Here is a 26,558-nt window from a genome sequence, read left to right on the forward strand (position 1 = left end):
ACCAAAACTGCTTCGTAAATGTTCAAATGGTTGCTAAATTCGAATTCAGCTCCAAAAACTAGCCTAGAAACATGTAAAACTCGAAAAAGTGAACCGAGGTCATCAAAGGTCAATGACCTGACCTGACCTTCCGGTGACCTTGACACCCACCCTAATGCATGAGAGCAACATCATATCCCATGTTTGAACACTTGAAACCACAAAAAGACTGCTAACGCGCGGCTAATGCGAGCCGACATACGCCGAATAGCGATTCCGGCCAAACATGGTCTCGAAAAGTAGGTCACAGGTCAAAGGTCATTAGGGTCAGGGTCATGAACTTTTCAGGATAGGTGTAAAATTGATTATCGCGAGGGTACTGAAAGTTTCGTCGCGATCGGCCGCTTTTTACGCGAGTTATTCGCGAAAAACAGAGGGGGGGTCCGTTCGACCCCCCCCCCCTATACGGGCGAGGGTTAAGCATGTCCGATTTAAAAAGAACGACTGAACGATCTAAGCGTGAATTTAACTGAGCGGAAACTGAGCTAAGCTGAATTGAGCGGAAACTGAGCTGAGCTGAACGGGAACTGAGCTGAGCTGAGCTGAGCGGAAACTGAGCTGAGCTGAGCGGAAACTGAGCTGAGCGGAAACTGAGCTGAGCTGAGCTGAGCGGAAACTGAGCTGAGCTGAGCTGAGCTGAGCTGAGCGGAAACTGAGCTGAGCTGAGCTGAGCGGAAACTGAGCTGAGCTGAGCTGAGCGTGAGCGGAGCACAGCCGGTTTGAGCGGAGCGTGAGCTGAGCTGAGCCGTGTTAAACTGAGCGGGAGCTGAGCGGGAGCGGATAAAACGGAGTTGAGCTGAGCGAGCTCACTTTTTTCTTGAGCTGTCACAAGTCTGTTTCGAGATAGACTTGTGCGGCCAAATGCTCTCTTCGTCTTCCCTCCGCTCCCCCCTCACCCCCCCCCCCCCCCGCCCCGGCCGCCCGACGCGTATCCACCAGCTGTGGCGTATAGGTATGGCCGGCTGAGAGACCGGCCGGCCGAGTTTGGTTGTTCGTCGGGTGTCCGGTTTTTGGCTAATTGCTGATTATTAGCATAGGTTTGTAGCCAATTGTTTGGCCTAATTGTGTCTTACTCGTACACTGGCCGATGCTGAAAGGCAGTTCTGAACATTACGGGGTATTCTCTCCCAAAAAAATCGTCCCAAATTATCTAGACTCCTCCGATTTGGGTACCTCATGCGTTGCTGAGATAGTAAAAGTAAGACCTTTTCTTGTAAAAATTGCTGTTTTGTTGTCAATCAACGGAAAGCGACAAATGTTGAACGATTTAGCAGGCTACCGAAGAGGTGAATGCACCAGATACCCCCCTCCCTGTGAGATAATCAGATATTTTTGCAATCGATTTATCACACATTTCACTGTTTGACAGCGCGTGTTCTGAAGCGGCCGGGTCGGCGGCGACCTATCAGGGGGCCGCCCGGTCACCGCTCCGCCAATCAGGTGGCCGCTTATTCTGACCAATCAGCGGCCGCCCCGGTCGGCCCACTGCCGCCGGCTGACCTCGAAATCGCCAACGGAGCGGAGACGTCACGTGCATTGTTTACGTTCATTGACCCGGCGGATTATCAACGATTGAATTTTTCTGGTTTGATATTCCATGACTGACTGAAGAGTCGTGATAGAATCAAAGGCGAACAACAAGTTAACCTTCATGAGCGTGCCTGCAATTTATAGGTAAGTTAAAAGTTATGCCTATGAGTGAAATTTTTTTGCGAATGATAATTCGACTGGTGCATTCCAATTCATGTGTAGTTTTGGTATCATGATGTTACGAAGGGACGACGGTGAAAACAGGGCGCCTGGGGCGATTTGATCAAGGTTCGTGAAATTCACACGTGATGTTTTGCATGTAGAAGGCCGCACGGAGGGGGAGAAGCTCCAAATGTCACGTGACTAATATGCCCTCCGGCGCCCTGTTTTCACCGGCGTCCTTACGAAGTGCCTACCGTGATAGCAAATTTTCGTTTTGTGCTTGCATAGGTGTCCTTTTTTGTGACGGTTTCAACTTGCTTTACACGAATACAATTACCAAAAATGACGTTTTTCTGCAGAGTTAATGTATGCAGTGTCGTGACATGAACCTTCAAAATTCATTGGACGGCGATTGGTGCGGCTATGAAAAACAGAACCCCCTGCCCCCCCCCCCCTCCCAATAGGCGGTCGATGGGTCGATGCTGTCTTACCGAAAAACGGTCGGCAGAAGCTATCGAATGACGACAGCCGACCGACTTTTCCGTGCTCAAGTACAATCATCGACTGGATTTCTTTTCGTCAAACATTCACATCCTTCCCTTATAAATATTTGAGCAATTGTCGGGTTCTAGCCCTACTTCTATCATGGACCATGGTCCAAATTGTCATTAACGTAACAACAGTCAAACTAATATTCAATGCAATGTTCTGCTATTGATCAAATGCTGTGATGATTGATAGGTATTTAACAAACATGATACTTAAAAGCCATGCTCATTGTTCAAAGAACGCATATCATGACATTGCATCGCGTACCCAACTTTTCTGCTGTCCCCCCTCCAACCGCCCCCCCCCCCATCCCCCGTCCCCCCGGCGGCGGTCCTGTGTTGACGGCGGTGGCTGTGGGCGCGTCTCTTCGCCCAAGGCTGGTCGGCTCTTATGATGTTGGCGGTTGTATTCTGGGGCCGGAGCCGGCGACTATCTACTCCAACCGACAGTCTGTTCCGATTTGGTTCCGATCGCGTCCACCCTGTCGCCGCAGCTTGGTAAGTAGACGGTGAACGTCCGACGGGCCCGTCACATTATCTGACGGGCCCGTCACATTATCTGACGGGTCTTTTTGTTTGTTTATTAGGGCTTTAGAGTAGAGCACGTTGACTGCGGGGATCATTTTGCGCTCGTAATGTTGGGTCTAATGGTGCTGACACGGACACGTTAGCCCGCGACCGCCGGGGGGGGGGGGGGGCGGATCCGACCCCCTCTGTTTTTCTGGAATAACTCACGAACCGCTTACGCTATCGTATCATCGAATGCCTTCGACCTTATCAATATGACGTCTGTCAAATTTGTGCGTTAGTTTTTCTAAAAGTTTTTTTAGATACCGTAAGATGGGGCTATTTGAGACAGTATTTAAATGGGAAACGTCAGCATTATTTGAGACAGTATTTAAAATTACTATAAAATAAAAACCACTTAAAATTTATGCTTAATTTTTTGCTCAGGCGATTTACTGCTCGATTCCACACCTCCCTGAGCAAAAATATCACTCAAAAATCAAACGATCTTCATTTTATAACGATTTTAAATACTGTCAAATAGCCCCACTGTCTCAAATAGCCCCACTTTACGGTATCAATTTTCTTGAGATAACTTTTTCATGGCTTTTTCCGTCAAAAAATGTATTAGAAATCGCCAAAAATCAAGGTTTGAACCAAATTGCAAATCAAGGACATGAATAGACGCAGCTCATTCAGTTCTTTAAAATGGCTATCACGCGTTTCCCACAAATGCGTTTTCACCCCTAAACATTCATAAAACTTTTTTTTAACAGTTACTAAAATCAAAATTCTCAAAATTAAAAACGGGATATATGATATAAAGGTCCATTAGAACATAACTTGTTCCAAATTTCAGTTTTCTATCTTGATTTTTGACCCCCAAATTGTAAAAAATAGCTCCGACATGAATAGGGCATGGTGACGTCATAAGAATTTTCGTGATTTGTAGGCACTTCTGAATATTGTATGTGAAAATTAATGGCATCATTAGATTCCTGGGACAAAGCTCGTCACGATGACGATCGACGACCCCCACTTTTCAAGACCGGGGGTGAATCCCCCATATGCCAAGTGTTGTTTTTAACAGTGAATAAAAGTACCTACTTTTACCACTTACGGCTACCAATAAAACCAAGATTGCACTAACATGTTTTGTCCGAAACTACTGGGCCGATTGTCAAAATTCAAACGGCATCTGATAGCCCTGGAACAACTGTCAAGCTAAGCCTATAGGGGAAGGAGGGTGAATTGCGCCACCTTTAGGAAAAACGCTAATTGTTAGAAAACTGCTGGATATATAAGCATGCACTGGTAACCACTTCAAAGAGGAACTCATTGGCTACGATGTAAGACCCTTCCGATCAATTAAGAACGTTTCGTTTGCTTCTGACAGTTGCTTTTGTAGAAACATGCAAAAGGGCGCATTTGCCAACAACTGCTGTAAATTGCGCCAGGGGGATGGCGCAATTAGAACCCAATTGCGCCCTATGCTTTAACATGGCTAAGCGAATGAGACGGAATGCATACACCCCGGCAGTCTAATGCCATTGCGGCTTACTTTAACATTCGTAATGTTATTCACGCTGGTTAAATAATAAATGTAGGTGTAAATCGCGATGTTTTTTACCCAGGTAGATAACTTAACATGTGTCCGTACGCTTGTAAAAGTGCAACGAAAACGTTTACTGTAACCGACTAGATATATGTGAACGTATGCGCCTATGCGGTTACATTTTCGATTGTTTCTCTCAAAATTAATAATTTTTATCGTTTCGACAGCTTTATGGCATCAGTTTTTACTTTTTTATCATAGCTGTCACCTCTCACGCCTGAGTCCATGTTGAAAATATCGTATTTTGTCAATTACACTACAATTTCGTAGCCTAAATGCAGCTGCATTATAAGTTTGACGCGAGAAAAAATTTGCGGACTGACGACAGCGGGCTGCTCCCCTGCCTGACATTAAACTCCTTCTTTATTGCAATCAGTTAATGATGCATTCATACTGCCGTGACACAATAGCTACACAATTATTCTATTTGCGCCCCCGTGGCGCAATTGCCATGGGCGCAATTGAAATTGAGGTACTTTTTAATAAAAGCGTAGAAGTTATCGCAAAGATGTTGACGGAAGTTTACTGTTTCAGTGAAATATAATGAAAAAAGGGGTTTTCTTTCTAAATATGACTCTGAAAATCACACAAATATCACAAATTTTTATAGCCAATGGTTCAAAATGCTGCAAAAAAGCTAAGAAAACGCCGTAACATCTTTGATGGCGTAATGAGCCTTGCTGATTGGCTTCATCGGAGAGTTTGGGCCATAAAAGGAACTATCCAGTGGGGAAAATAATGTTTTCGAACACAACATTCAAAACATGCCATTAAATCCGTGGGAATGTTGGTGGGCGCAATTGGTTAGGAGGGCGCAATACACCCACTTTCCCCTAATTTCATTGGCCTCGAGGTCACCGATGACGTCACAGGTCAGGTCAAAGTAAAAATTGTCAGCATTCTGCCTTGTTCACAATTTAGGCTCTGGCCACCGGCTAACAGGTCCGATCACGCTCATTTTTTGTTTCCGCACTCCTTGCCCTATGCCTTAGATACCCCCACACGACTCCCGGTAACATCTCCATTCTCCACCCCACACGACTCCCGGTAACATCTCCACCCCACACGACTCCCGGTAACATCTCCACCCCACACGACTACTGGTAGCATCTCCACCCCACACGACTACCGGTAACATCTCCACCCCCACACGACTCCCGGTAACATCTCCACCCCCACACGACTCCCGGTAACATCTCCACCCCATACGACTCCCGGTAACATCTCAATCCCCCCTCGCAGGATGGAGCAGCACGAGAACTGCGAGGCGCAGCGCGCTGCCCCGCAGCGCCGGCTCACCTCACTGCAGGCCGCGGCCTGCAGCGCGAGCGTGAGGCTAAGACGGACGAGGCCGACGCGCTCAAGGTGAGAAAGCCGCCGGAAAATGTGGCAAGGCTCCTCCACCCCGCAGACGGCGCGACGACAATAAGGCGCAATCACACAACTCAGTCTCACGATGGACGAAAGTCGGCCACACAGACGCGTGAAATGACCCTTATCAACTCGCAGACCCGACACTCTCGGCCCGCCTGACCGGCCACGGCAAGGACGTTCGGCTCTCGATCTACTAAACGGGCGTCATATTTGTTAATTTAACGATTCAAGTCGGTACTGGAGTTATTCGGATACCTGGGACTAAGATATATTGTTCTATCATCTTCACATCAGGGCCTCGTTTCATAAAACTCTGCCGTAACTTACACCTTTCCGTAATTCACACCCTTTCAAACTACGGAGCGCAAATGAAGCGGTTTGACAAAGCCACAACTGGAATTGTTTACACCTCCGTAACTAAGCACATTTGCGTAGTTGCTGTAATTTATCAAGCGTCCTACAAATTGCAATTTCATGTTAACACTTATTTTTACGGGAAATTATACAACATTTATGTTGAATTTAAATCTTAAAAATTATTTATGAAAAAACAAAATTGATATTGATGACCATCCTTTATTAAATCAATATATTGAAAACAGCAGAAAGCCAGCTAAGCAGAAGTGCCCAACTACGAAAGTGGCGCGGCGCGGCGAATAAACCAAATTCCGATAGTGGCCACAAAAAGCGACTGGTACAGAAGATTTGCAGTTTCTTTTTCTCATTTTGGCTGTTCTTTCTTCCTCATCGGGCTCAACATCATAAAATATATTAAAAATTGGCTTCGAATCTTCACATTAATTCAAATTCACGCAACATTTTTGTGCGTAGTTTACACCACTGATATCAAGAACTTGATAAAATGTTTGGCGTTAATTACGTCGTTTTATGAAACCCAAATGGCATCAATTGGTCCGGAATCGAGCATTTGCCGTAAATGAAGCTCCGTAATTTCGATGGCGTGAATTACTCCGGTCTCCGGCTTTATGAAACCGAATTGGCATCAAATACGCCAAATCTGGCATAATTGACGGAACGCCGTAAGTAATTCCTTTTATGAAACGAGGCCCAGGTATTAACCCGCGCCCAAGTGTGTGTGTGGGGGGGGGGGGTTTGAACACACACCCCCTGCGGTTTTTCGCAGATATTTCAAAAACGGTGGCGCTGAGCGTAGCCGTTTTTGGTACACCTTATCATACATCAATTCTACACATGTTGTGAAAATTTCAGACCAAGGTCGCTCAAGGTCAGGTCACCAGGTCACTTGAAGTGACCTCACCTCATAAAAAGTTTCAATGTCTGCCATAGCTACACCGAGCGACCGATCACTTTGAAACTTTCAGCGATTGATGAGGGTAACAGTATCTATAAAATGTATATCTCGGAATTTTGATATCGGTGACTTAAGGTCAGGTCAATTTTGCGGCCTCTCCATTATAAGTCAATGGGAGAAAATTGAAAAGCGTCTGTTTTGCACGAACGCTATTCTAAACACTCTCAAACATCGAGATGTAGGTAAAATTGATACACTGAACCGGAAAATGGCAACTGTGACCCCTCGTTATGTCCCCGAGGTCATCTCAGGTCACGAACAGAATCTAACAGTTTTTTTGCTAATGACTTCTGATAGAGGCGTGCTAGAGCGCTGAAAACGTCTTAGATGTGTTCGGCTCGACGTAGCGGATCGACTGATATGCAACATGACCTTCAGGTTATGACCTTGACCGAGGTCAAATTTTCCAGTTGACCTTTCAAGGTCAACTTATAGTTCATTCGACGCGTCTCGACGAGAGGAACACGATGCTGGCAAAAGTAATGTCATGGCTCTTTTGAGTCAAAAGTTATCGCCGAAAAAAAAACGATTTTCGTAAAAACGGCTATTTTTGGAGTTTTTGCCCTCTGGAGGCTAAACCGTTGAACTGAGGTCAAATCTGAGAAAATTATTCAGAAAGGTCTGTAAAAGGGCTATCGAATGCGCTTTTCCGCGGCGCTGCAGCTCTATCGGTTCCCGAGATAGCCGTTCGCAGTTTCCAAAATGTTGAAATAGTCAACATTTTACCTTTGGTGACTTCTGGTGACCTGACCTTTGACCTGACCCAAAAAATGACCGAAGTGTTTTCGTCCTTATTTTTGACGTTCTTTCAATTGCCCCTTACTGCGTGTCGCTACGTGGCCCAGGAACCGAGTTAGAAGGGGGGGGTGTTCAAACATCCCCCCCCCCACACCAGGTCGTGGAAAATCCAGACTGACACTGGGGCGCGGGTTAACCCTCGCCCGTACATGCCATTTTCCCATCCTAGAACGCACATGGGGGGTGCCACCCCCCCCCCCCGCGCCATTTCGTTCCTGTTGGAGATAGAGCTTAGTAATAAGGACCAAAAAGATTCGTTGGGAAGAGACGAATCCAATGATACCCAGTTTTACCTTCTCAGGTCAGTCATTGACCTTCCAGTTCAGGCAGGTCAATCTAAAAAATGCTGCTGTTCTGGGTCACCGTTGGATATCAAGTGCGCTGCTTATCATGTACCGATGACGATGCCGTTTTCTGGTGCCAAGCCAGCTAGAGCCTCTTTGTCACACTACCAGACCAGGTTTTTGCTGCTGAGGTCATTTCAGGTCAAGTTAGGTCAAGGGCAATTATATGTGTTTGTATGTCTGTGTGTGTCTGTGTGTATACTGATGAGTGCATCGATTGTTTGTGTCCATATTACATGAAATCATGATCTTGGAAGCTTTTACCAAAAATGTAGTCAAAAAATTTCACAAAAAGTAAATTCCGCTTGCCCAAAACGCAATTATCTTAGATGACCTAGGTTGACCTTGACCTTGACCTTGACATCTATACATCGTCGAACAACATGTTCCATGATAGGTGGGAGGTAAGACTGGTAAAAAAGGCCGAAATCAAGGTGTCAAAAGCTCACAAGGCCCATAGCCAACGCAAGATGTTGAGAATTGGCCATTTGGGTCATGACATGACCTGAAAAAACAAGGTCATATCTCCGAAACCAAAAACCACAGAAACTTGAAATTTTCAGTGGACATCAAGAAAGGATAGCGGAGCAGCTATACGAAAAATCAGCCTCTTAGCTATAAAAATGTTGAGTGCAGAGCAGAAAGACTACCTGGGGGGGGGCAACCCCTCCCCCCATGTGCTGGCGAGGGCTAATGTGCATTTGTTTATGTCTACTTTGTTCAATTCAGCTAGTTATATTATGCCCAGACAAGGAAAGTTGGCCGCCATGTGTGTCGTTTTGTATAGGGTTGGTAGGGCCCGAGCCCTACCAATAGTTTCAAAAGTTTACCATTAACCCTATGGCGGTGCATGGTAAGAGTGGCTTTGGTTCTCCGAGCGTGGCGGCACAGCATAGCTTCAGGCGCCTGACGCTGCTGCCACCTAGCGGCGAGATTGCAACTAACTGTGTCTGGCGGCACAGCATATACACAGGCGTTGGACGCTACTGCCACCTACCGGCAAGATTTGAACTAACTGTGTCTAGCGGCACAGCATATCCACAGGCGCCTGACGCTGCTGCTACCTAGTGGAACGATTTGAACTACCCATGTCCGGCGGCACAGCATATACACAGGCGTTGGAAGCTACTGCCACCTACCGGCAAGCTTTATACTATCCATGTCTGGCGGCACAGCATATCAGCAGGCGTTTTATGCTGTTGTCCGGTGCCTTGACACCCCCCCCCCCCCCCCCGGTCTGGCAGGCGCCGCCCCGGCCGAGTCGGACCCCGGCCGGCGCCGGCTGAGCTCTGCAGACCCGGAGCCGGCAGTGGCGCGCCACCAGTTCCCGCCGCTGGATCAGCCGCCGCCCGACGACTGGGCCTGCAGACAGGGTACTCGGTCACTGGGGGAGGGGATGGCGACTAAAGGGGCAGTGAGAGATGGTCTTGGCTAGATAATTGACACCCGTCACCCCTGCCTATACTTTATGTTCGACCGTTTGCACTTTTAACCTTTGAAACCTGGGCGCTCCATTGAATTGATTAAGAAAAGGTTGTGAGTTCTTGCCTCGAGCTGCTAGCCTCCACGCCAACGCTCGCTTTTATGGCCATCCCCTCTATGCATCCTGTCGTGCACCTGTGCCGTGCGTCTGTATGTATGTATTGTATGTATTAAATTGGAGTCACTGTCTGCTCGCTCAGTTGGCCGGTTTGGTGTCGTCCCCCATGTACCGCCCGCTGCTGTGGTGTATCTCCGTATAGCGCCAGTAACTGGCCGCTCCGTGCCTCTGTTAACCCGGCGGTTGGTCCGCTGCAGGCGAGTGTGTGTCCGTGTACGGCTCGCTGCCGTCTCCCATCAGCGGCGACATCAGCACCGGAGGCCGGGCGCCCGGCTCAGTGACGGCCCGCTGCACCTGCACATGATCGGCGCCGGAGTCACGCGGCCGCCGGGTCCCGGGTGAGCCTAGCCGCCGACGCAGTGTGGCCAAACACCAGTTTAGCGCGAATTAAATCCCAACGCCGCTCGGATACACTGAAAGTGGTTCTCTGGCTCCAACACTGACACTTGACCCTCGCCGGACCTATTGGTTTTCTAAACACGCGCCGGCCGAGGGGAATACGTAGGTACTGTTGGGTACGAACATTTGCGTATGTAGGTACTTTTATCGTACTTTTGTCGTACGTACTTTCGTCGTGCTAATTTATCACTTACGTACTTTTGCGTACGTACATTTGCGTACGTACTCGGTACTTTTGTCCCACGTACTTTTGCGATGCGTACTAAAGTCCGCGAATCAATGACACGTACGATACGAATGGCCGTCACCTAGGTGGCAGCACCGTACAGAGCCGGCAGCAAAGTACCCGGTGAGTTCTGACAAAGCGGCGGTAGGTGGCAGCACCACCTACCACCCACAGACTATCCGCAGGTTCTGACGACGGGGCGGTAGGTGGCAGCACTGTATCGACTCTCAGCAGTGCCGGAACACTGCAGGTTTTGGCAGCATAAACGATAAAGTACGCATTGCTTAAGTACGTAGGACAGAAGTAAGTGAGTAGCGGAGGTGGATCCAGGATTTCCATGGAATGGGGCAGTCAGTATAGGGGCGGCACATTTTCTGTTTGCGGGGTAAATCTGAGAAGAATATTCAAAAGGTGTGTAAAAGGGCTATCGAATGCGCTTTTCCGCGGCGCTGTAGCTCTATTGATTTTCGAGTTAGCCGTTGGCAGTTTTCAAAACTATTAAAATGGAGTAAATTTGACATTTGATGACCTGACAACCTGACCCTCCAATGAACCAGACCTAAATAATGACCGAAACGTTTCCGTCATTATTTTTGACGCTCTTTCGATTGCCGCTTACCGCGCGTCGCTACGTGACCCAGGGGCCGAGGGGGGCGTGAAAACGCCCCCCCCCAGCACGACACGGAAAACGCAGGCCACCAGCACGGCGCGGGTCAACAAAATATTTGCTATAATGTTCCTGCACAGAACACATCTGAAGTCCGATTCAGCTTGACACTCTGGTCTTCTATCGAGGTGTAATTATTGTGTGTGGGTAATTAATTTAGCTGTTGTTATTGTGTGTAATTAATAATTATTGTTATTTTGTGGGTGCGGCGGGGGGGACATACAGCCGCCGGGCATAGCTTCGTTGTACCGAGGCCGGATAGCTGTGTAGTGTGTAGTGTACCCTAAGCGTGCTTCTTCGCTGTACCGTACCTCTGTTTACTGTTCCGATCTAACTAATGCTCCCTCCCCTCCCCACGCACAGGACGACAGGGACTTCCACCCTGACGACGCCGAGGGCGAGCGGAGTCAGACCCCGAGGAGTCGGCTCCCGAGGCGGGCACATTCTGCCCGCGCCCCGCGGCCGGCAAACAACCGACCGTTGACCGTTCCCGAGTTAGCCGTTGGCAGTTTCCAAGGTTAGACCGGGAGCCGGTTAACTGGTCGACAAAAGGAATGTGAAGTGTTTACGAAGTAATATAAAGCGTGGGTCGGGTGGGCTACTATTTCTAGGTATTTTTTTTTTAATTTAAAAAATATGGTGTCAGGGCTATGACGAAAAATAAGGGGCCTAAATCCGATAAGAAAACAGGATTTTGGGGTACCATAGGTTTGGCTCCTTGCATGAGTTGCCCCCTCTCCCCCTCCCCCCCCAAAAAAAGAAACAATCCGCCAGTTTCCAAGTCGCAAAATGGAGACAGGAGAGGTCTGAAGGCGGAAGCTGCCCTGAGCCTGCTTATGATATGCTTACTAACAGGGATGCGGAGCCGTGGAAATTTCAGACGGCTCCGGCTCCGGCTCCGGAGAAAAAAATCGGCTCCGGCTCCGGCTCCGGCTCCGGGTGAAATGTTATGGCGGCTCCGGCTCCGGCTCCGGGCAAAATGTGCCGGCTCCGGCGGCTCCGGCTCCGACTCAGTACATCCCCTATGCAATCAATTAAATACAGGTGGAAGAAAAATTGGATTGGTTATACGCGTTACTCTTGGCCATGACCGGCTCACCGCGACTCTGCGCAAACGCACCTCGGAGAGAACTGGCAGAACAAAGGACTAGGAAGCGATGGCATTGGAAACGTAGTCGCCGCGAATCGGAGTTCACTGAACTATCGTAAGCTGACACCCGTCTCGGCTGCATTGGGGGGTGGGGGTGGGAAGAGACGGCGCTGGGAGTCGCAGTCCACTGCACTGGCTTCAAAACAATGGCCGTCACCTGATGACCGGTCCTCATGTTCTGGGGATGCAGTGGACGTGGGGGGGGGGGGGGAGGAGCAGACAGGATGTTGATTGCGTACTGTGGGATACTGGGGATATTCGGCTTTTTTCATTCACTTGATGGCCCATGACGTACTATTGGTCTCAAGATAAGAGCCCAGGCGACCTGTAGTTTTGATGTGGTGAATACCCTTACCCTCGCCACAACTCGGGCCGAGTGCACCCCTCCTCCCAGCCAGCGCCTCCCCGCACTCGAGTTGTGGCGAGGGTGAGGGTATTCACCGCATCAAAACTACAGGTCGCCTGGGCCCTTATCTTGAGACCAATAGTACCATATGTTTTACTGCCTTGTACTGTCAAACCGAGCTAGGTCAATTATTTTTTTTCCTCTTCAAAAAATAAAAAGGAGCCGGAGTCGCCCCCTTTTTTCGCGGCTCCGGCTCCGGGCTATATTGTTTCACGGCTCCGGCTCCGGGCAAAATATGCCGGCTCCGGCGGCTCCGGCTCCGACTCCGGCTCCGTTTCCGCATCCCTGCTTACTAATGATGATAGTATGTTAACTAATGGTCTAATGTTTGACTTAACCTGTAACATTTTCATCTCCATTCTCCATTCCGTCTCCATTCCCGGTAACATCTCCACCCCCACACGACTCCCGGTAACATCCCCATCCCCCCCCTCCACAGGATGAAGCAGCACGAGAACTGCGAGGCGCAGCGCGCCGCCCCGCAGCGCCGGCTCACCTCACTGCAGGCCGCGGCCTGCGCAGCGCGAGCGTCAGTCTAAAACGGACGAGGCCGACACGCTCAAGGTGAGGAAGCCACCGGGAAATGTGGCCGAAGGCTCCTCCACCCCGCAGACGTCGCGCCGCAGCCGCCCGTCCCGCGACAATAAGGTGCAATCACACAACTCAGTCTCGCGATGGACCAAAGTCAGCCACGCAGACGCGTGTAATGGCCCTTATCAACTCGCAGACCTGGTGCTGTCTCTATCTCTATCCCGTCTGACCGGCCACGGAAGGAACGTTCGGCTCTCGTTACTAAACGGACGTCATATTTGTTATTTTAACGATTCAAGTCAGTACTGGAGTTATTCGGGATACCTGAGAATAAGATTTATTGTTATGACATCTTCACAGAACTTGTACATGTCATCTTGTACAGTATTAATGTGCATTTGTTTATGTCTACTTTGTTCAATTCAGCTAGATATATAATGCCCAGACAAGGAAAGTTGGCCGCCATGTGTGTCGTTTTGTATAGGATTGGTAGGGCCCGAGCCCTAACAATAGTTTCAGAATTTTACCATTAACCCTATGGCGGTGCATGGTAAGAGTGGCTTTGGTTCTCCGAGCGTGGCGGCACCGGGCACAGCATAGCTTCAGGCGCCTGACGCTACTGCCACCTAGCGGCGAGATTGCAACTAACTGTGTCTGGCGGCACAGCATATACACAGGCGTTGGAAGCTACTGCCACCTAGTGGAACGATTTGAACTACCCATGTCCGGCGGAACAGCATATACACAGGCGTTGGAAACTACTGCCACCTACCGGCAAGATTTGAACTATCCATGTCTGGCGGCACAGCATATCAGCATTCAGCAGGCGTTGTATGCTGCCCGTGGAAGGATTTGAACCACCCGTATCTGGCGGTGCAGCATATCCACAGGCGTTTGACGCCTCTGCCATCTAGTGGCGAGGTTGAAACTACAGTTTGTGTCTGTCGGTACAGTATTTCTTCAGGCGTTTGACGCTGCTGCCACCTAGTGACGATTTGAACTAACCGTGTCCGGTGGTATAGTCTCTCTTGAAAGTATCGCGACTCTGAGGGAAGGCGCTGCCTGTCCCAGCCGCGGTTGAGCGGAAAGGTTTGAGAGCCGCTGGTGGCACTGACCGAAGTCTGACACGCGGAGGCAGCCGGCGCGGCGGGCCGAGGGGAGTGGTTACGGACTGCGGAGGGATAGGGGAGGTGGGAGTCGCCGTCCGCTAACTGGTGATGGCAGTAAGCATATAGTCAACGGAAGCCGACCTACTCGCAGAGGATTTGTTGAGCTTTGTTTCATTGCAAAGTTAATCATTTCAGCCGTCATCGGCACGACTGTCACATATTTTTGTTGTAAAATCCGGAAACCCGTGCCCGAATACGAAAAAAACATCGGTTGCACTCACTTGCACCCGCTAACAGAATGCATCCGTGTTTGCAGACGCACCCGCGATCGGGTTAAAAAAAGCAAAAGCTCTCTCTCTCTCTAGCCAATTCGCCAATTCGCTCTCTAGCCAATTAGTCCTATATTTGGAGTTCTCTCTTTTTAATGAGCTGGTTAGTAAGCGACGACAAAAAAAAATGTTTATTGTTCAGCCGTCTTCTTTTTAAAAGCCTTATTTGATGCCAGGCTGCCCCCCCCCCCCCCTCATGACCTGTTGACGTCGTTCAGCAGGCCTCTTTACAGTAGGATTATGGCGGAACTTTGCTTTGATGTGATTTTCGCGTCACGCACACTGCGTGATTGGCGCCCACTAAGGCAGACCGACGAGCGCCCGGCTGGTGAGCCCAGGCGGCGCCGCTATCCGCCTGGGGCGGGGGACGGGGTCAAGGAAGAGCGATACGAGCATGAACTCTGGCCGGCCTCTGCTGTTTTGACCCAGTTGTCAGCCGCTGGTGCCTGCGTCATATAGCAGTTTTCCTCCTACCGCTGGCGTAGAATCGTGTTACAGCGTACTTTTTATGATACAGGCCATGACCTCACTGCTGGGGTCCCCAAACTGAATGGAATAGTTCGCCGAGCCGCCGCAGCCCCTGACGCGATACTTTCAAGAGAGACTATACAGCATATCCACAGACGCCAGGCTTTCACAACTGATGCGTGAAATTCGGCCTCAACTGGACTGGAGTGAGGGTAGCGCCCGGTGAGGCAAGGTAACCTTTGACCGGTCGCAAGGCCGAACAGCTGTCGCTGGTACAGTCTCTGACAGTGAAACCCCGCTAACTTTCCCTGCGCGGGCAATGAGCGCAGCTAGATGGAGCAAAACATGTGTATGAAAATGTAAATCAAAGAATATTGTAAATCTAGCAGAACACTGAACTTTCTTCGCAGGTATCCTGAATAGCTTTGATAGCGGTATGGATCGTTAAACTGACATATATGACATTTGTTAAGTAGAACGAGAGCCGAACGTTCTTTCCGTGGCCGGTCAGACAAGCCGAGAGCGCCGGGTCTGCGAGTTGATAAGGGCCGTTTCACGCGTCTGTGTGACTGACTTTCGTCCATCGTGAGACTGAGTTGTGTGATTGCGCCTTATTGTTGGCTGTGGGAGAAAATATGCCTATGATTTCAAGAAATCCTGGGACAGCCCGTCAAATGAAAAATAACGTTTTTACACAAACGTAATTTTTAAAAAGGCCATCGAGCGATTTTGATAAAAATTACGTTTCTGGAATCTGCTCACCGTCAGGTTTGGAATGGTATATGCCGTTTCTTTTGAGCATGACATGACCTTCCGACGAACCGTGCGGGAGTGGCTCGTCGTCCGCCGGCGGCGGCCCGTCTCGGAGGGCGCGCCCACCACCACGTGCTCCGAGGGGAACGTGTTCACCGAGCTGATGGTGGACCTGGTGAGGACCGCACCGGCCGGCCGCGCTCCTCGGGGTACCAGTATACACGCGCCACACAGTGCGGCTCTATGGACTGCAGCAGCTGCTTCTGAATGTCCAGAATGCTGGTGGCTGAGTAGCATGGTTAGATGACATGGCCCATGTTGACTGTGTTACCTCTGCACCCGGATAGTTGTCCGGTGTCTTGACACCCCCCCCCCCCCCCCCGTATGGCAGGTACCGCCCCCGGCCGAGTCGAACCCCGGCCGGCGCCGGCGGAGCTCTGCAGACGCGGAGCCGGCAGTGGCGCGCCATCAGTTCCCGCCGCGGGATCAGCCGCCGCCCGACGACTGGGCCTGCAGACAGGGTACTCGGTCACTGGGGGATAGCATAGCGACTACAGGGGCAGTGAGAGACGGTCATCGTAAGATCATTAACATCCATGCCCATGCCTATAATTGATGTTCGACCGTTTGCACTTTAAACCTTTGAAACCTGGGCGCTCCATTGAATTTATTTAGAAAATGTTATCAGCTCTTGCCATGAGCTAGCCTCCACGCAAACGCTCGCCTTTATGGCCATCCCCTCTACGCATCCTGTTGTGTACCTGTGCCGTGTGTCTGCTCGCCCAGTTGGCCGGTTTGGCGTCGTCCCCCCCCCCCCCCATGTACCGGCCGGCTGTTGTGTATCCCCGTATAGCGCTAGTAATTGGCCGCTCTGTGCCTCTGTTAACCCGATGGTTGTTCCGTTGCAGGCGGGTTTGTGCTGGTGTACGGCCCGCTGCCGTCTCCCATCAGCGGCGACATCAGCACCGGAGGCCGGCCGCCCGGCTCAGTGACGGCCCGCTGCACCTGCACATGATCGGCGCCGGCGTCACGCGGCCGCCGCCGGGTCCCGGGTGAGCCGCGCCGCTGCACAGTGTGGCCCAACACCAGTTTAGCGAGAATTAAATCCCAACGTGAGTCGCGCCGCCGCACAGTGTGGCCAAACACCAGTTTAGCGCGAATTAAATCCCAACGACGCTCGTATCCACTGAAAGTGGTTCTCTGGTTCCAAAACTGACACTTGCCCCTCGCCGGACCGGTTGGTTTTCTAAACACGCGCCGGCCGAGGGAGATACGTACTGTTGGGTACGAATATTTGCCTGCGTTATTTTGTCCTACGTACTTTATACTGTGCGTACTCTTGCATACGCACTTTTGCGTACGTACTTTTGTCGTGCGTACATCTGTCGTACGTAATTTATCGCCTACGTACTTTTCCGCACGTACTTTTGTCCTACGTACTTTGCGAGGGTTACGGACAAAAGTACGTATCGCTAAAGTACGTAGGACAAAAGTACGTAAGCAAAAGTACGTAGGATTAAAGTACGTATCGCAGAAGTACGTACAGTATAAAGTACGTATGGACAAAAGTACGTCAGGGACAAAAGTACGTATCGCAGAAGTACGTACAATATAAAGTACGTATGGACAAAAGTACGTCAAGGACAAAAGTACGTATCGCAGAAGTACGTACAGTATAAAGTACGTATGGAAAAAAGTACGTCAGGGACAAAAGAACGTATCGCAGAAGTACGTACTGTATAAAGTACGTATGGACAAAAGTACGTCAGGGACAAAAGTACGTATCGCAGAAGTACGTAGGGTATAAAGTACGTATGGACAAAAGTACGTCACGGACAAAAGTACGTATAGCTAATGTTCGTAGGGTAAAAAGTACGTATGGACAAAAGTACGTCACGGACAAAAGTACGTCACGGACAAAAGTACGTATCGCAGAAGTACGTAGGGTACAAAGTACGTATGGACAAAAGTACGTCACGTACAAAAGCCTACGTATAGCAAATGTACGTAGTGTATAAAGTAGGGTAGCCTTGGGCAAGACGCCCCAGATAATTTATTTTGCTACATAGGTACCTACCTACTTTTATCTCACATCACCTGGAAGGCCACATTTGTGCTCAATGTGTTCTTTGGACATTTTACTTTAAATTCCATCCCTCAAATTCATTCACTTATGATCGGACTCCCAGTTAGGAAGTGCTTTGTGAAGCAACTGCAAATGGGGCATTTTGCCCCAACCCCAGCCCCCAGGGCAAAACGCCCCACGGCCTGAGGCAAGAAGCCCCATACACTAGATTAACCCTCGCGGGCCCGGGGGGCGTTTTTCGCCCCCCCCCCCTCCTGGCGAATATTTGCGAGAGCTCCCGAACGCTTAGGGATAGGAAAGCAAAACTTTCAGTACCTTTTTCCCATCAATTTGACATCTTCTGAAGTAAAAAATTTAAACCTAGCCCCATTAATGACGTCACAAAGTCGATTTTTCTAGACCCCTGCACGGTAAACTTCGGTGTCACAGACGCGAACTTCAAATAGCTGCTAAAATAGAGTTTTAAAGATAAAGACAAATTACGAGCACGGTTGTGTAGCATTTGACCTAGACAAAAATACAAAAATAGTTTTAGTGACCTGAGATTAGAGGTCAGGTCAACGACCCCGAGCTGTGGTTTAAGTTTTTCGCAAATAACTTCGACAAAAATGGTCCTAGAGCTACGGTAGTGGTACCATCGCATTTGTCTTGTCAAGCCGCGTCGAATAATACATATTTTGTTTTGTTTGGAAAAGTGCAAGTTTTATGTTGACTTCATGTTACCTCGAATGACCTTTGGTTGACCTTGACACATCAAAAGTCGTTTATGATGGATTCGTACCCGCTGATCACGAATCTGGCATCTATTTTCCTCTAAGCCTTTATTTAGAGCCTCCAGATGGCAAAATTGTCTTATTTATTATTACTAACTTGAATCAGTGAAATAGCCTCTAGCAAGGACTCTTTTCTGTGACCTTGACCTTTGAGCAGCCTTGTATCGTAAGATGAACCACAAATAGGGACCTGATAAGCCTCAAAACATTTCAAAACATCTTGGAAGTTGACACACAAGATGTACGAAAAAGTGTAAGTTTGAGGTCAACTTTGAGTATGACCTTGACCTTGACCTTTGATGTTGAGCACATTGTCGGAATTCTCAGATTCTCTTCTTTCGTTTGACACCCAATTTTACCGGTTTTATGCATCCTGGCGTCCTCTAGAACGCTCACTTTGAGATCACTGCACATGTGCCGGTTTTTGCCATTGACCTTGACCTCTGACCTTGAAAATTGACCTGAGGTCAAAAATTTTGGGTGCTTTAGAAGCGTCTCGTAAGGACCTTTCGTTTGGTATCGCTTTTGTTTGCGTAGCTCTCTTATTTACGGAGTTAGACAGGGGATGGGGGGTGAAAAACGCCCCTCCCCGGGCTGCGGTGGTTGGAATTACCCCCCGGGCCCGGCCGGGTTAACAGAAGAGAGGATCTTTCCCCAGAACCCTGCCAGTTCCGAGAAACATCGGTGAGGTGTTTTACCTCGGCGGGGCGACTTGCCCCGGTCTACCCTACGTGTGGACAAAAGTACGTCACGGACAAAAGTACGTATAGCAAATGTACGTAGGGTATTAACCCTCGCACGACCAGGCCATTTCTCATAACACGAACGACCAGGGGGGGGGTTGTTACGACCCCCCCCCCTGGCGTTTCGAAACGGAAGGTCGTAGAGCTTAGCGGAAAAAACCAACGGATTGCTCTCAACGAGATCTCACGATTGGTGGTATATTTTTTGGTCCTAGGTCAACATTTGACCTACTTTTGACCGGTCAAAGGTCAAATTTTCGGAAAAATAGACTTTTTTCAACTTTCGGCGGCGATTGCGGCAAAACGGTGGGAGATATCGACTTGAAACCTTCACTATCGTGTTCCTTGATCAATTCTCTATCGTTTGGTATGTATTTCGTTTCCCTAGCTCTAAAAATGGCGCGTTGGGAGCGCCGGAAGTCGGCAAGGTCACAGTCGGCGGCAGAAATTCGAAAAATCAAAATTTAAATTTTTGAAATCTGATTGTATTTTTTGATTTGGGAGGTCCATTTGCTCCCTATAGAAGCTAATATTGCTGCATATTCCCATTGAGGTGACAAGAATTAGCAAAATAGTGGTTCGGGCGCTTTTCAAAAATAGTACCGGACGCTGTTCCTCTTGTGACGTCATAGCTCCGTGACCTGACCTGACCCGGTCAAATTTCTTATACCATATGATAGCCAATACTTGCCCCAACATGCATGGGAAGTTTCATCACGATCCATCAACCGATGTCCGTACCACCGGCAGGAAACCTCGGGCGTTGGCACTCAGTTTGTGAAAATCCGGCCGGAGGCTGTACCTCTTATGACGTCATAACTCCGTGACCTGACATGACCCGATCAATTTTTTTTGGCAAAAGATGCGCAAAGGTTGCCCCAGAGGGTGTTGAAAATTTCAGCCCGCTACGACAAGCCGTTTAGCGTGCACTTCGAAAAAACCTCAGGGGGGGTTGATACAACCCCCCCCCCCTAGGCGTTCTAGGGTTAAGTACGTACCCCACCCTTGGGTTAAGTTGATCAATGTGTAATACCTTTCTTATTCTTTATTTAATGAGCATTTGTTACAAGGCATAGCAAAATTTCTCGATGAGTAAATGGGCGAAATGGACAAAGTAACGGGTGTCTACTAATTTTTGGCACAAAACTAAATGTCTCATAAATCAGATATATTTTGCTCTAACGTCACCAAACTTCACACATGGTTGGAAGCACTCATACTTAACGCTATCTGATCAGTGCAGGCTGCTGTTGACTCCTCGTCGCTCGGCACGGCGCACGCGCTCCGGGACCCTCTCCATCATGGTGCGCGGCACCTCCTCTCGGATCGAACGAAGAACCCTCTGAATACGGTTCTTCAGCTGGACTTCTGATGCCGCTCTCCATCCGCCCTTGTAAACTTCCTGCTTGACGATGCCCCAGAAGTCCTCGATGGGGCGCAGCTGAGGCACGCAGGGCGGGTTTTCATCACGCGCAACAAACGGCACCCCAGCCTCCTCCAGAAGGGTGACCGTTTTCTTGGCATAGTGGGCCGCTGCCAGGTCTGGCCAAAAGATAAACCCACCATGAGGGTACTGTTCTCTCAAAAATGGGAAAAGTTTCTTCTGGAGACACTCTTGGCGGTAGAACTCGCCCCCTACGTTGGTGCGGCTCGGGCAGATGACAGGGCTTGACACCCCCCTGGGAGAGATCGCCACCCAGACGAGAAGTTTTCTCGGGAACTTTCCCACAGGCCGGAATCTGACGTCATCCGGTACGTCTCCTCCAGGGCCAGCGTAGAAGCCGGAGTTTGCGGGCATATCACTTCCTGAGAACGTAAAATAGCTCTCATCATCCATGACCACATCCAGTTCGGCGTTCCTCGAGAACGACCCACGGGCCAGCCGTCTTATCCGGGTCTTCTGCCGCTTTTCTTGCTCAGGAGTGACCTCGGGCACCTTGATCCTTTTCTCATACTTTATGTTGTTATCATGAAGGATTTTCGCCACATACTGATGAGATACGCCAAAACGCCGGGCCAGCACGCGCAGGGATGTTCCAACGCGTCCCTTGGCGGCATTCAAAAGAAGGCGCTTCTTCTGGGGCCCAAGTTTGGAGGGTTTTGCGCCAGCTTTCCCTTTACCGGCGTGCTTACTGCTACCCCTAGTCTCAATGTTCTTTAATATACGGTAGGCAGTTCTTCTCGACACTCCTGCTACCTCCAGCCGTGACACAAGCTCGCTTTTTGGTAGGAAATGGTGTTCTTTGGCAAAATCGGCCACAAATTCACGAACCTGCGTTTTAGTCAAAGTCTCCATGATAAGTGAATATTGCACGAAAATGAAAAAAAAATGTTGTGGCGCGTGCACAATTGTTAGGTCTTCATATGCAAGGAATTTCAGTGACATTGGGTGACGTTAGTGTAAATAAAAATAAATCAAACTTTTGTGCCAAAAATTAGTAGACACCCGTTATATTATTTGGTATATGAATTTATCATGAGTTCCCTGTAGTATGGCAACAGAGCAGCAATAAAGAAAAGTGGCTCAACTTACACTACTATACCCTACTTCTAGCATACGTACTTTATACAATACGTACTTTGACATACGAACCGTACGTACTTTTGGCATACGTACTTTTTACACTACGTACTTTTGCATACGAACTTTTGCGTACGAACATTTGCGTACGTACTTTTGGTATACGTACTTTATACACTACGTACTTTTGCATACGTACTTTTGCGTACGAACATTTGCGTACGTACTTTTGGCATACGTACTTTATACACTACGTACTTTTGCATACGAACTTTTGCGTACGAACATTTGCGTACGTACTTTTGTCATACGTACATTTTACACTACGTACTTTTGCATACGTACTTTTGCGTACGAACATTTGCGTACGTACTTTTGGCATACGTACTTTATGCACTACGTACTTTTTCATACGTACTTTTGCGTACGAACAATTGCGTACGTACTTTTGACATACGTACTTTATGCACTACGTACTTTTGCATACGTACTTTTGCGTACGAACATTTGCGTACGTACTTTTGGCATACGAACTTTATCGCCTACGTATATTTGCGCACGAACATTTGCATACGTACTTTTGTCCTACGTACTTTAGCGATACGTACTTTAGTCCTAAAATCACTTTGCGATGCGTACTAAAGTCCGCGAATCGCTGAAGCGTACGTTCCCAATGGCCGTCACTTAGGTGGCAGCACCGTACAGAGCCGGCAGCAAAGTACCCGGTGAGCTCTGACAAAGCGGTGGTAGGTGGCAGCACTACCTACAGACTATGCAGTGTGAAACTTGGCAGGTTCTGACGACGGGGCGATAGGTGGCAGCACCATATGGACTCTCAGCAGTGCCGAACCACTGCAGGTTTTGGCAGGATAAACGATAAAGTACACATTGCTAAAGTACGTAGGACGGAAGTACGTGAGCAGCGGGGACTGATCCAGGATGTCCATGGGACGGGGGCAGTCAGTACAGGGGCGGCACATTTTCTGTGTAGGGGGAAATCTGAGAACAATATTCAAAAGGTCTGTAAAAGGGCTATCGAATGCGCTTTTCCGCGGCGCTGTAGCTCTATTGATTTTCGAGTTAGCCGTTGGCAGTTTTTAAAACTAAATGGACTTAATTTGACATTTGATGACCTGGCTACCTAACCTTCCTATGAACCTGACCTAAATAATGACCGAAACGTTTCCGTCATTATTTTTGACGCTCTTTCGATTGCCGCTTACCGCGCGTCGCTACGTGGCCGAGGGGCCGAGAGGGGCGTGAAAACGCCCCCCCCCCCCCCCAGCACGACACGGAAAACGCAGGCCACCAGCACGGCGCGGGTCAACAAAATATTTGCTATAATGTTCCTACACAGAACACATCTGAAGTCCGATTCAGCTTGACACTCTGGTGTTCTATCGGGGTATAGTTATTGTGTGTGGGTAATTAATTTAGCTGTTGTTATTGTGTGTAATTATTGTTATTTTGTGGGTGCGGCGGGGGGGAGCATACAGCCGCCGGGCATAGCCCCGATGTGCCGAGGGCGGATAGCTGTGTATTGTACCGTGAGCGTGCTTTTTCGCTGTACCGTACCTCTGTTTACTGTTCCGATCTAACTTATGCTCCCTCCCCTCCCCAGGCGCAGGACAAGGACTTCCACCCTGACGACGCCGCGGGCGAGTGGAGTCAGACCCCGAGGAGTCGGCTCCCGAGGCGGGCACATTCTGCCCGCGCCCCGCGGCCGGCAAACAACCGACCGCGCTGATGAGGGCCAGATGTACGGTATGTCTGAAAACTACGAGTATGTCCCCTGGTTTGGCTCTCCCACGGCAGGCGAAACGGTAACTTGGCGGAATCCGCCACCGAGGTAGGGAGGGTCGGAGAGGGGAAGGAGGGGCAGCCGCTCGGCACCAGGCGATACCTGGCTGACCCCGCGCTCCCTCGCTGACCTCCGTCCTGCCCTCAGGCGAGGACCGATTTCCTCGGCCAGTATAGCGACCGAGCGGTGAAACCGAGCTCGCGGGGCGCGAGTACACTGGCCCGATCTTATAAAGGGAGTGTTTTTCTTTTCATGGTGATATTTATAGTGATACCAACACTCAGCAATGGATGTGGTAAAATACAGTCCAAAACAAACGGAAGCACACAATTGATTCAAAATATGCTCTCCCATTCCAAGAAATTCACCCACTGGCCACTTCTATAGAGATTGCAGTTTCTTAGGGCGTAAAATTCACGTTGCTGCAAAACGAACAAACTACCGAACTTTACGAAATAAACAACTGTGATCCCGTCAATATACGATGGACTGAAATGCATGAAAACCATTTTGCACGTAATGGCCGTTTCCTTCACCTTACCTTTAGCCAATGCCCACTGCCGCCATATCCATTCCACGGCGCTTATATCTATTGGTGGCAGAGGATTGTTTTCATCCACCCCTCAGGTTTTTCGGGAATATCTTCAAAACGGCTAGAGCTAGGACGCTGAGATTTTCAGACTTATCTCTTAACTAAACTGGGCACATTTCCTGAAAATATCAAGTTGACACCTATATCAGGGGGCGGTTCCAAGGCATGGGAAATTGGGAGATCCTATTCGTGAAGCGAGTCATTTGGGTGAAGATCGCGATGCTGATGCATTATAACTGTATTTCTTCATTTTGTAGGTATGTCATCACAGTTCACGGAAATATTATATCATGCTTCGGTCAGGTAACACGTGTTTTATGGTCGACGTAGGCCATAGATTTCGAATTCGATATCGTTTTTGTTACTGGAGGTCATTTTCAGTTGAATTTAGCTTAGGTCAGACCACTTTCAGGTAAAAAAGGTCAAATTTTAAAGTTAAAAATTTTCAACAAAAAAGGTGCCTATTGGATGCAGTTTGAGCTCAGGAACACGATGGTGCTATTTATATTGGTGTACGATGTCTAATATGTACTCAAAATTGATTTAAAAATGTATAATTGTGAATTTTTTGCTATAATGCGTATAACTTGGCCCTTTTAAAGATATTTGGCTAAAACTTGCTAGAGTAAGTCATAGGCATGTGTTCTAGCACATATATTTCCGTTTATTCGAAAAGTCAAAGTTTTTGGAAAAAGATAGGTTAATATAGATCTTGAATTTTATTTTATATACTTTTCCAAATTTTCAAAATTTTAAAAATCCGAGATAGCAGTTTGGTAGCGCAGTCTTTTCTGAGTCCTCTCATTTAAAGAAATCTGATCTAGCTTAGAAACTGAGCTCTTGGGAGCGACTGCCGTGGTTCAATGTTTTCCGTCAAAATTAGCCGAACATGACATCACTCTGACGTCATTTCCGGCCGACCTATGGCGGCTACGAAATTCATATTTTGACACAAGGTGTCAAATTGATGCAGCCGAAGGTACTGAAAGCTTGACGTCGGTACGTCAAGCGGTTTGGAAGATAGTGCAAAAAAACGAGAGGGGGTTATGAATAGCCCCCCCCCCCCCAGTGAGGCGCGGGTTAATCTAAATTTAGTCATTTTATCACGTTTTTATAATATAAGCCAAGTAAGTCATATCCTTTTAGGGCGACCAACGCCGCGAGCGAAAGAGTGAACCTTGCACGTGCGGAACTGCGAAGAGGTACGTCCAACTAGCTTGTGCACTGCACTAGAGATGCCAGTCAGATACCAGCTTTTTGGTATACCGATAACAACTTGGTATTTGATATTTCAAGGCTAATGCATTTGGTATTTTGGTGGTATTGTGAATCGTTCCAAATGTAAAAGAGGCTGTGAATTTGGTAAAAAGTTGGTATTTTCCTCAGTTTACCAAGTAGGTACGGTTTCGGCATTCTTCCATGGTTTTTGTTGGTATTTGGTTTGGTATCGGCATCAAGATTTTCCGTAATTGACGTCACTACACTGCACCCTACTAACAGGTCCCTAGCGATGTGCCAAATTTGAGCGCAATCGGCCTAGCCGTTCTCGAGATCTGGAAGCGACACCCTGCACGTGCGCACGTGCAAAATGGGTCCCAACTGACGCGCGTTAAATGAACTATAATTTGACCTTGAAAGGTCAACTTGAAAATTTGACCTCAGGTCAAGGTCATGTTGCATATCAGTCGATCAGCAACGTCGAGCCAAAATCATCTAAGGCGTTTTCAGCGCTCTAGCACGCCTCGTTCAGAAGTTATCAGCGAAAACCTGTTAGATTCTGTTCGTAACCTGAGATGACCTCGGGGACTTAACGAGGGGTCGCAGTTGCCATTTACCGGTTCAGTGTGTCAATTTTACCTACACCTCGATGTTTGAGAGTGTCTAGAATAGCGTTCGTGCAAAACGGACGCTTTTCAATTTTCTCCCATTGAGTTATAATGGAGAGGCCGCAAAATTGGCATGACCTTAGGTCACCGATGTCAAAATTCCGACATAAACATTTTATAGATAATGTTGCTCTAATCAATCGCTGAAAGTTTCAAGGCAATCGATCAGTCGGTGTAGCTATGACGAGCATTGTTATTTTTCTGAAGTGAGGTCACTTGGCATGACCTGGTGACATGACCTAAGGCGACCTGGGTCTGAAATTTTCAC

At 48.6% G+C, this 26,558-nt stretch overlaps 1 protein-coding gene across 1 annotated transcript; it reads left to right on the forward strand.

Moving 5' to 3' along the window:
- The first annotated feature begins 1,474 nt into the window (after positions 1-1,474).
- LOC122376373 lies at positions 1,475-13,237 on the forward strand. Its single transcript, XM_043356202.1, has 6 exons — positions 1,475-1,713; positions 2,657-2,777; positions 5,644-5,766; positions 9,495-9,623; positions 10,048-10,188; positions 13,138-13,237. Exons 2-6 carry the CDS (start codon positions 2,671-2,673, stop codon positions 13,235-13,237), a joined length of 600 nt encoding a protein of 199 aa, XP_043212137.1. The 5' UTR covers positions 1,475-1,713; positions 2,657-2,670.
- The last annotated feature ends 13,321 nt before the right edge of the window (positions 13,238-26,558 follow it).

The sequence above is a fragment of the Amphibalanus amphitrite genome, unplaced genomic scaffold (assembly GCF_019059575.1).
Source record: "Amphibalanus amphitrite isolate SeventyFive unplaced genomic scaffold, NRLGWU_Aamphi_draft 002117F_arrow, whole genome shotgun sequence".
Taxonomy (NCBI): Eukaryota; Metazoa; Arthropoda; class Thecostraca; order Balanomorpha; family Balanidae; genus Amphibalanus; species Amphibalanus amphitrite.